The 12330-nt window shown below is 30.9% G+C and overlaps 1 protein-coding gene across 2 annotated transcripts in view; it reads right to left on the bottom strand.

Moving 5' to 3' along the window:
* Positions 1 to 269: 269 nt before the first annotated feature.
* LOC149540242 (uncharacterized) overlaps positions 270 to 12330 on the bottom strand; it is a 133199-nt gene continuing 121138 nt past the window's right edge. For both annotated transcript variants that reach the window (XM_089801386.1, XM_089801385.1), the window contains 3 exons: positions 1082 to 1203; positions 759 to 992; positions 270 to 660 (listed from right to left, as the gene is read on the bottom strand). In XM_089801386.1, the coding sequence (XP_089657512.1) occupies positions 469 to 660; positions 759 to 992; positions 1082 to 1203 (548 nt within the window). In that variant the 3' untranslated portion in view covers positions 270 to 468. The remainder of the gene's footprint in view (positions 661 to 758; positions 993 to 1081; positions 1204 to 12330) is intronic.

The raw sequence follows: 12330 nt of genomic DNA on the forward strand, positions 1-12330 counted from the left end.
ATAATATTGTTGTTAACTTGTGCTATTAGCTCCTACCAATTCTTGATGTACATTACTATAGTTCCAACATTTGCAAACATGAAATTATTCATAAGTTGGGGACTCCAGTTGTAACACACAGCTCTTGTTCATATAATTATTCATCATAATATACACACAATAAAATAGTTTTAATATTAACTTACGACCTGCTAGATTAAAAATGTTCTGAATAGGTATAATATAAGCAGTGGCTGATTTAATATGTTAAAGAAAACAAAATACAAATCTTCTATCTTAATAATTCTCATAAATATTTTCATTAAACCAATATCTTTTAATTTTTAATATGTTGAATCAATCTTAATGAATCTACTTGAATTTATTAATTGGTCACTGCTCACTGGCAATGCAATATAAACATGAAGTTGTTGTTTGGGATGCACAATATTGTTCAATGTTCTCATGAAACATGTTGAACCGTAGGCTTCAAGGTCTGGAAAACTCTATAATTGTGTACCTTTCTGAGCGAACAATGATGCGAGTGCTTCCATTCCAGTTTCTATGAAAATCTCTAGCTATGTCCACCACGTTATTCTCCATGAATTTATCTGGTATTGGGAGCTTAATTAACAATATCATTATATTGAACAACAGTCCTTTGGAAAATGCATCTTCATCCTGTACAATATAATAAACAACTCATAATAGTTATAATTCAGTAATAAGACTCTTTTTACAGCCAAATACAAAATTAGCAAAAATGCAAAAGTGGTCACCGTGATTTCACTTGTGGGTGACGCTGTTTCATGTCTTGGCGAACAAGTGAGATACTGGATTGCATGACATAATCTTTCCATTGAACTTCCTTCTGTAAATTGAATATGGGAGACACCACCTTCAAATCCCTTCAACTTGAAATTATAAAATGACTGGTGAAGTACAGTTTTTTCATTGTATTTTGTTTCGTACAATCCTGCCATGTGGATGCCTTTAATGGTCGTTGCTTTTTTCTGCAAAAAGATTATGCAAAGTATGTAAGTTTAAGGAAATGATATGACTAATCCTTTAAAAAACTAGTAGGGAGTAGAGTTGGCTTTACCAGCCAAATGTTTGTGATTTCTTTCTGCATGGAAGAATAAGAGAACCTAATTCTTGGCGGAATAAAGCGGTCGATGGCTCTCATAACATTTTCTATGAATCTTTTCTCATCTTCATCCCTCACTGAAACATAGTTTAGTACCATTAGAAATGCTGGAAAAAAAATTAAAAATCAAGAAGAACCACAACTTTTTTAGTAACAACTTGTATAATAATTCAAGCATCATTTTAGTAACCAATCAAAATTTATATTGAATTTTTTTATTATGTATTGACAAATAAATTTAATATGCACAAACTTCTATTATAGAATGTTATTGAGTAGTTTTGGGCATATTAATTTAAGTAGCACATATATTAAATTTAAATAATTTATTATCAATATATAAATAGTTATATTGGAGAGTAATTTAAAAGTAGTACTAGTGCTACATAAATTTTTTTCTATTTTAAACATGCAAATTGGAGAAGGTGGGAAGGTTGAGCAGCTAGGAATTGTCCAACCAACGTGCACTTTTTTCTTTGCATTATCACTTATATGAAGATTTTCAATTCTTATCAATAGATTTTTATTTTTTAAAAATTTTTTTTATCAGAGAGAAATGTATATTCTATGATGTTTTTAGTAAGTTATGATTTTTTTAATATACTAATAATGAATTTATTAGACCGCTACTTATATAAATTTCAAAGCTGAATTTTTAAGCTAGAATTGTTCAAAATAAATAATGGGATAGTCTATTTTAAATCCTTAGAAATGTCAAAAGAACATTTTTAAATTTTTAATAAAATCCCACACGAGCTCTTTCCTTTGTACATGTCCATACTGATTTTTTTTTAATGCTCTCAATTGTGTGAGTCATTTAAGTGAGGATTTTAAATAGAGACAAGAAGAAAAGAGGGATGTTGAGAAAATAAGATTTTAACATATGTATATCTTACCTCCCAAGCTTAAGGTTTACTCATACACCCCTAAATCTTTCTCTAAAATATTTTAATTGGTTCATTCCAAAAGTTCAAGGAATAAAATTTAGTAGTAAGGAGCACACCTAAATACAAATCTAACAGGTTGGCCACTCTATATGCAATGATTCTCAAGGTTTTAGCTTGGATGGAGATATCACTATTAAAGATATAAATCTTACCCTTGTCATAATTAATTTGTTGGATTAAGATATTAACATAACCATCCAAGATTTCCTTCCACTTCCCACCTTCAAACACAAATGCCTCCCCAAACATTATCATTGATTCAAAAAATTGCCCATTTGAAGAGAGAAGGTGTTGGAAAACAAATTTCAGCACCATTGAGGCATGGGATATTTCTTCCTAAAACCTCCACCACTAGAATGAATGGTAAGGTGGAAGTTGATCCCCTTGTCTCAAGAATTTCCCAATAGAAAATAATCCAGTAGGAGACCATATTCACCAAACCAAAGACTTTTGTAGTAGAACCCTAGTTCATAATCATATTTAAAAAATCACCTTTAAAACTATACTTCTATAAGATAGCAGCCTAGAATTTCCATTAAACCATATCATAAGCTTTTGATATATCTAGCATTAGCATCATACTAATTTTTGTGTTGATTTCCATAGAGTGAACTAGCTTGTGAGTAGAAATGATAACATCCAAAATGTTTCTTCCTCCAATAATGCCCTTTTGATTATGAGAAACAAGCATATCCAAGATTCTCTTAAGTCTATTAACCTTCACTTTAGGTAGAATTTTGTACATAGTACTACAAATATTTATGGGGTGAATTTAGACATATTCTTGGGATCCACCATATTATTAATATGAGAAATATGAGTATAATTGAGTTTCTTAGAAATCATTCTCATTATGAAGAAATCTCTAACTACATTTATACCTTCCCCAACTATATCAGAAAACTTCTGAAAGAAAGACATGGGGTAGCTAAAGGGCTTAGAGACTTAAAAGAAGAAAAGGAGGAAATTAATTCCTTAACCTCTTGGAAGGTACTCCAATTAGAAAATCTTTTATTATCAATCTCATTGACTTTAAATGGGATCATGCATCCAACAAAATTTTAGGATGAGAGAAGCTAAGATCACCCAACTCTTTAGATAGTAGCAAAAATATTAACCATGAATCTATAAATATACTCCTCCACAAAAGAGTCATCGAGAAGTAGAAAATAGCTAATACTATTCCTTCTCTTGTGTTTAAGGGTGGATTGTTGGAAGACCTAGGTATTTTTGTCTCCCTCATTGAGCAATTGATTAATCCTCAAATTTTATTTGTAGAAGACTTCTACCACCTATTAAGTCTAACCCATTGAGCCCTTAGATCTCTTTCTTGATGACATATTTCTTGGTCATGTTCCTCTTTTCATATCTTCTCTTGGGTCTCATCGATAATCCTCACAATATCCATTTTTATAGAAAATATATCACTGAAAGAAGACCTATTTCAACATTCACTTAAACTTTAATAATGTGGAGGTTTTTATAGACTTAATCATAGGGAAATTTGATGTAGGATTTATCCACCACTTTTCAACAAATCATCTAATATTAGGATAGGATATCCAATTTCTTCCAAACCTAGAAGGAGAAGCCTTTTTTTCAATCTTTCCTATCTAGTAATAGAGCACTATAAGCAAAGCAAGTCTTTGTGAGATTAGAAATAAAGAAGTCTACAAGATTGGACAAGTCAGGGGACAAGGTGAATCTAGTCTAGATTAGGATACTATCCTACCTTCTATTCAACCACGTGAAATCATCCCCATGAATGTCAATATCCATAAGCCTTTTACTAGCAAGGAAGTATCCTACATCTATCATACTTTCACTAAAACCTTTAGTTCCTCCATATTTCTCCAAGCAGTATAATGGACAGTTAAAATATCCTCCAAATATATATTTACCTTGACAATTATTCTCCATAATTTTACTTGGGGAATCCCTTAAATTTATTCTTAGAGAATGCACATAAGTGATATACTCATTAATCATGCTCCATGTTTGGCCAAAAATAATATTTTGGAAGTCAGTAATTAGATTGTTACTAGAAGAATGGAGTGATCCCACAAATTTACTTAAATTTCATATATTCACAAGACCACTAGACACTCACATAGACTTAGAGGCCTACCACTGAGCACCATACTATTTTTCTAATGATCTTTAGAAAACATTCACTACTCATTTTAATTTCTTAAATAAGAAAGATAACAATTTCATTCTTTGAATGAAACACTTTGATATATGTTGTCTGACAAGGCTATTGAGGCCCCTTAAATTCCAAGATATTGTCTTCATGGAAGAAATATCTAAGAATGTAAAAAAAGAAAGAGTACCCCTCCTTAATTATATGTGACTATGCCCCTTAGAAAAAATCCCCTTACTTTTTATTTTTATTAAGACTCAAGAACCCATTTATAGTTCTTGATTTTCCATTAGCATCTGGTTTCTCCATTTTCCTTTTACTACTTTATTTTGGGAATGCATATCATATTTTCCTTCATTTCCTACATAAAGTATCTTTTTCATCTTTCCTTTTCCTTCTACTAAATTCCATTTAAAATTCTCCTCATTATTCACAAATATCACTTTGAACACCTTGGATGGAAAGGCTATTAAAGAGATATGTTGACAACTCTTGTTGTTGACAAAATCCTAGTGTTATTATTGCTATACATTTTCTGATTTCTCTATGGATGACATCAATTATTTTCCCAAATTATATGAATTTGATGACTTTACCAGACAACTAAGAACTTTATAGGTGTGGTTGGTTGGTAAAGATGATTTAATCATATGAGTAATCTCTTTCATTACTACCATATTCATATGTCCTATATTTTTAGTAGGATTTTAGATTGAGTATTGTTGCCCTTATATTTTGATATTGGTTATGAGAACATCTTTTCATAATTAGGTAGTTGTTAAGCCTTCACATGCTACAAATAAGTTAGTTGAGTATTCTTTCGAACAAAATTTATTCATTATTTTCTTCCTCTTTGGAAGGTAGCATTCACTACAAAATCTACATGGAATAATGTGCATTTTGTTGGATGATGTCTCATTGATTGCAATAGTCATATTGTGTTTTATTCTCAAAAAATCTTCTATTAGCACTTATTATAGGTCAACTATCAATGTTATGATTTAAGTTGGAAACCATAGAGGGATTCTCTGGTTGGTAAAGAGTTGTTACATAATTATTGTTTTCTTTCATTTTTAGAATATCATTTAGGGATTCCCATATTTCGACAGAAAAGAAAATTATTCTATTTATTTTTTGAAGATCGTGATTGGTTAGTAGTTATTTTATGTTGTGTTCACTAAGATTCCTTTGAAATATATATTATATGTCTTTGATTTTAACCCTCCCAGGCTTTCCAATATGGGTGTTTAAGATGATACTTTTGGTTATGTGTGAGGAGAGTGCACTTTGAGCACATGTTAGTTTTCTAGTTATGATCAAAGTGGTGTAAAATCAACATGGTAGTTTCTTTATGAGATTAATACAAAACAATGAGATCACTTTGGTTTGCAATTTAGTATTTAAGGATAAGGAATCCAATGATGTCGTACTAGAGTTTACCTCCATTATTTTTAAATTTAGATCATTTGAAGAGAGAGTTCTGATAGAATTGATATAGTTGGTGTAATATTTCATTTTGAGAGGTTTTCAAGGGACCACTTGTCGAGGTAACATACAAGACAACAATTTTAGGATATGGCACTAAAGATCTCTTAGGTTTACATACTACCTTAGGAACATTCATGGATATATTCTTCTCTAGTTTAATAATTGTGAGTCACTTTGACATTTCTCAAGAATAGGAAATATTGAGAAGGGTGTAGTATAATGTCCCCTTGCTAGCACTTATTACATGATATGGCCATTATCATATTTCCCCATGGTCCCACAACTTAAATCAAAAATTTAAGGGGCTTTCAAACTAGTTAACATAGGTAGTTTAAGTAGTAAATCATTTAGAGGATTTTATATACAATTTTGGCCATACTTTCTCTTTATAGTAATCCATTTGGGTTTAGTCAAAACATTTATTGATATTGGGATATAAATGCTAACTGTCTAAAATAGAAAAATGAATTATATTATCATTGATGTAATTTATTTATGGATTAATAAACTTATTTTATAAAATTAAATATAAGTACCTAACTTAGTTAATGTGGGATTATAGTTAAGGAAAAAAAATTAATTTCCTTTATTTATTAACACATTACTGATATAAACTGTTAGGAGAATCAAGATTAAAGTTCAAAAAAATGCCATAAAAATAGGTATCACAATAAAATAGAGGGAAAAAATAATTGCCAGAATTATGGGGAAAATTTTCCAAAAGATATGAAAAGGAAAAATGTGATTTTATTTATCCTATGTTGGCAAGGGGAATGAAGGAATTCTCTTCAGAATGCTATAAAAGTTATTAAGTGACTATTTTTTAGGAGGCTTCGTTGAATATTATTATTGCTTATGCATTGGTTCTTGAAAGATATATTGCTTCTTCCTACAAGATTCTGAAGATGGAAACCCTTATACATGAAATTATCCACATTTTTTAGGGGTCCAATATTTGTGTTGGAAATTATAGGGATTAATTTCTCCAACCTCCAAAAGTAAATGTTGTAGATATGATTTACAATATTAGATGCAAGAAGTTTGAGGATTTTGGTAAGTTTGTTCATGGCTATATTTATTTTTGCTATTGCATAATAGTTCAAGATATGGCATTTTGGTGATTTACATGTGTGAGGTAGGGTTTGAAACTCTTTCTATTTTCTAATTGTAATTTTTATGATTATTTATATTTATTTTTGACAAATTGATATGTTGAACTTGTGCTTATAATCTTAGAATTATATCATATTTTGGGTGAATAAGTTTTAAAAATTTCAACATATTGATACTGTTATTATTTGTAATAAAAAGGTACCCTTCAATTCCATTCTATCTTCTCTTTTCAAACTTGTTTTGAAAATAAAACATAATGAGGGAAACATATAAAATATAACTACTCTAATAAAGGGAGTTGACTTATAATAATAATTTTTTAGTTTGATAGCTTTTCAAAGGTAGTTCCAAATAATACCAATCATTTATAGCCATAAGGAACAAATATAGTGAAAATGGAAAATTACCAATTATAGGATATTGTAGAGAAAAGAAATCACAGACAACACATAATTTAATGTGGAAAATCCTAGTAAAACTATACTAGTAACAAATGATGCGCCGATATCCGAAGTTTATTTCTTGAGAATTTTCACAGTTACAAAAATGTTAAAAAACCTGAAAAACAAAACATAACTTTGATGATGAGTAAGATGACTTTGTGTTCCAACATTCTTTCACTTGAAATCAAATCACAAACTTATAAAATTCTTCTATCAATAAACCATTTCCATTGAGCTACCTATTATTAGGTTTAATCTATAGAATAAGAGAACTTTTGTACCAAATGAACTTCTCTCAACCTATAGCCTTCATCATATAATATCTGTAGGGTTAACATCTATGTGAATCTTGGCCATAGATATATTTCCTCCTTCCACAACTTCACAAACAAAATGATATTGAATACCAATAAGCTTTTTTATTGAATGATATGTTGAGTTACATGCTAAATGAATATCACTTTGACTATCATAATGTAAAACTATTTTGCTATGTTACTTGTAATTTACCCAAAAATTTATTAAGCCAAATTGCCTCTTTGATAGAATATGTTGCTACCATATATTCTCCTAGAATTGTTGATAATGCCACTATTGCATGCAATTTAGAAACCCAACTAACAACACCTCCAGCTAGAGAGAAAATATAACCTGTAGTAGACTTTCCCTTATTTTTGTCTCCACCAAAATTTGCATCTACAAACCCCTACTTGAAGACTACTCCCACTATAATAGATAGAAGCATTTGAAGTGGCTCTTAAATATCTAAGAATCTACTTCATAATTGTGCATGATAGATACTAGGGTTTTCCATGTAACACCTAACAACTCCCACTACTTGCACAATGTATGGTTGGGTGCATACCATGTCAAATATAAGACTTTCAACTACTAATGAGCACAACATATTAGACATTTGTGTCTTATCCACTTTTGTGCTAGGACACTGGCACTATTCTAAAGACATCTTTATCTGAATAGGAAATATAGTACTAATTGGTGGTGTATTTTTCATATTGAATAATTGCAAAAATTTCTCCATGCATAAGTCTTATATGACAACCATAATTTCCTCATTCATATCTCTATGTATCCACATTCCAAAAATCAAATTTTCACTTCCTAATTCCTTCATACCAAACTCCCTAGCAAGCTAATTTTTAAAATAGATGATTTTACCCATGTTGGGACCTACAACCAAAATATCATCTATATACAAAATTAGAATGATTAAACTATCACCATCATACTTTTGAAAATAGGCACAATGATCAACTTCACATCTACTAAGCCCTATACTCATTATGAAGGAATCAAACCCCTTGTACCAACATCTTGGTGCCTTCTGTAAACCATATAGTGATTTTTTAAATCTGTAAACAAGTCTCTCCTTTCCCTTTTTATTAAAACCTTATGGTTGCTACATATAAATCTTCTCACTGAGATCTCCATGTAGGAATATTGTCTTAACATCTAACTATTCTAACTCCAAATCAAGACTCCAAACAAGAGCTAAAAAAAATTTGACAGTACTCAAATGTACAAATGGTGAAAATATTTCATCAAAATCTATACATTATTTTTAAGTAAAACCCTTGGCCACCAAACGAGCTTTATATCACTCAAAATTGTCATATAAATTCCTTTTCTAGTTGAAAACCTATGTGTTCCAAGTAGATTTTCTTCTTATAGGTAATGGGAAAAGCTCCCAAGTCCTATTTTTATGAAGAGATTCCATCTTCTCTTCCATAGCAAATCTCCATTTGTCTCCACATTCTACTTCACAAGCCTCTTGATGTGAACTTCATTCACAAAAACAGTTAGTAATGCATAAGAATAATTACAAGGAGAGTACCTTTTAGGTGCTTTGGATGCTCTATTGAATCTTCTTACAATGGATAATACTTCACCTTGTGGTTCTTTTGGTTGTTATTGATCTAGATGATCTCTTCTAATTGTTCTTCATGTAGGACATCAAGACCAATAATATGGTTTTCCACCTGAACTAGAATAGCTTCAACACCTTTTATTTCTTTAACTCATTTTGGTGCATTCTCATTAAACAACACACCTCAACTAAAAATAATATTGTGGGAAGAAGTATACCATAACTTATAGCCCTTTGTACCTTCTACATAACCAAGAAAAATATATTTTGTGGGCTTCTTGTCCAACTTATTCATAATCTCTTTAGGAATATGTGCATAAGCATCATAACCAAAAATGTGGAGAAATGAGTAATCGTCTGGCTTAACTTTCTACATTTTTCAAGAATTTTATTTTTAAGAGCATTAGTAGGAGATATATTGAACAAGAAACACATTGTGTTAACACCCTGACCCCAAAACTTCTTCTCCAAACTAGATGTGCTTAACATGCATCAATCTCACTCCATAACTGTATGGTTCATTTGTTCAACAAACCATTTTGTTTTGGTGTCCTTGCAACCATCAATTTTCTTGCAATTCTAGGTTCATTATAGAGTTGATACAAATCTATTGAACAAAACTCCCCTCCATTATCTATTATTAGTTATTTTATCAGCTGACCTCTTTTATTGTCTACTAGAGCCCTAAACATCTTGAAATAAGATAACACTTCAAATTTCTTCTTGAGAAGGTATAGCCACCCCCTACTAGACTATTCATCTATAAATGAAACCAAATATGATTATCCTCTAATATATGGTATAGGATATTCCCAAGTATCTCAATGAATTAAGTCTAAAACATATTTTCTTCTAGCAATACTTCTAGAAAAACATCGCCTATTTTTCTTTCCAAACAAGCAATGTTCACAAAAACTCAAATCTTTGAATTTAGTACTAGGAAGGATATTTCTATCTAATAATACCTTGAGACCTTTCTCACTCATATGGCCTAGCCTTTGATGCCATGATGTTAATGATTCCATCTCTTTATGAGTTACCACAACAACCTCTAGAATATCAGTTTTAACCTATATAGATTGCCAACTTTTTCTCCCTTAAGTACAGCCAAGACTCCCCTTGTTACTTTTAAACAACCATTCTCACCACTAAACTGAAAACCTTGTTGATCAAATACACCAAGTAAAGGAAGATTTTCATTTAAACCAAGTATGTCCCTAACATGCTACATATTTCAAACTCATCCATCAAACATCTTAATTCTTACATCTCCTTCACTAATGGCTTCACATGGGTTATTATTTCTCATATAAACCATACCTCTATCACAAGCCCAATAAGAAGAAAACTAATCTCTATGAGGAGCCATATGAGAGGAAGCATGAAAAATAGGAATTTGAACATGAAGTAAAGAACTTCTCAAGTTAGTAGTTGATAGTTATGTATCTTCCAAAGGCATCTGAACTCTTGTAGTGTTTACTTTAGATGCATTTGAAACGGTATTATCCTTGGTTGCTTTTGGCAAGCCGTAATTCTTTTTGAAATGTCCACTTTTTCCATAGGTCTAGCACTTCACCTTTTTCCTCCCCTTAAATTTGGACCTATTTTGTCCACGAACAATATTGGTTCTCTCCCGAGTATGTCCTCTAGGATCCTTGGCTTCATTAAAAGAAGAAGATCCTTTAGATGTCTTTCTCCTTGAATCCTTAGAGATTTGGGCATAAACCACATCATCAAGGACTAATGTCCCACTAGGTACAAAATTAATGAGAGTCATATCCAATTGATCCCAACTATCAGGCAAGGAACAAAGTAAACTTGCTACCTTATCTTCTTTGACAATCTTAACTCCCAATTAAGCCAACTTGCTTGTCAGTATGTTAAATTCATTCAGATGATATGTGATGGATATATTATCATGCGTCCTCAAATTATGTAACAATCTTCATAGATGAATTCTATTTGTCAAAGACTTCATTTCCTAAAACGTTGAAAGCTTACTCCATAAACTATGAGCAGATTTCTCCTCTGTGACTTTGAAAAGAATTGAAGCTACTAGAGGTAATTGGATTGCAGCTCTCGCAGTACTATCTATAAAATTCCAATCTATTATTTTCATATTTGTAGGTTTTTGACAAAAATCCCTTGAGATCTAAATCCCAACCATTTTTTACTAGCAAAACTTGAATATTCAACTTCTAAAGATAAAAACTTGAGCCATCAAACTTTTGCACTTCAAATATTGCAACAAATCCTCTTACTGTTGCTCACCGCTCCAAATAAATGAATTCTACTCTAACAACCAAGACTTTGATAGCAAATCTAATAAAAAATTACAAAGTGTAGAAATTTACAAAGAGAAACAATCACATATGACATATAAATTTATGTGGAAAAACCTAGTAAAAGTATACCAGCAAGAAACCACAGACCAATATCTCTCAACTTTGTTTCCTAGAACTTCTCACAATTACATATAGAAACCAAGATGCAAAGTTTGAAATACATACTACTTACTAAATTTAGTAAGCATCAGAATTGCAAGCAATACACATGTCAAAATTACTATTTTATGCATGGCACAAAAATAAATTACTATTTATAGTAAGTTAGCTCATACAAATTTTCTAATTAGAAGCAATTCTGATGACTCAACCCCTTTTGATGGCTCAATTGCAACTAAATGATGAGTAGGATGATTTCACATTCCAATAATAAGTACATTAGAAGAATTATTTCACTTAATCATAATTGTGGACTATTAAACATATTCATATTTTATGGAGATCCCCTAGAATAATTTGATTAGCTCGAAGATAATCATAAATTCCTCTAAAATTGTATGTTACCAAAATAAAGATATAGATATTTTAAACATAAATAGATGTAATCACATGTATAGATATCTTTAATTTAGACATTTAAAGTCTTATATTACTAACTTAAACAAAAAATAAAATTGGGCATACTATGTTAAAGAAGGGTTGGATTCATATATCCATGCAAAGAAAGGCTATAACATGATCCTCTTGACTAAACTTGCCAACTACTAGAATAATGGGCAGGTGGCTATTGGTAGTATTAAGTTTGTGATCATGCCTAAGTTAATTGGAGAAGCTACGAGTCTCAAATGTGTTGGGGTTCAAGTGGAGAGGAAAGGCATGACAAACTATAGTAAATTT

This window comes from Cupressus sempervirens, chromosome 9 (assembly GCF_028749045.1).
Source record: "Cupressus sempervirens isolate cs-2001-9-10 chromosome 9, ASM2874904v1, whole genome shotgun sequence".
Classification (NCBI taxonomy): Eukaryota; Viridiplantae; Streptophyta; class Pinopsida; order Cupressales; family Cupressaceae; genus Cupressus; species Cupressus sempervirens.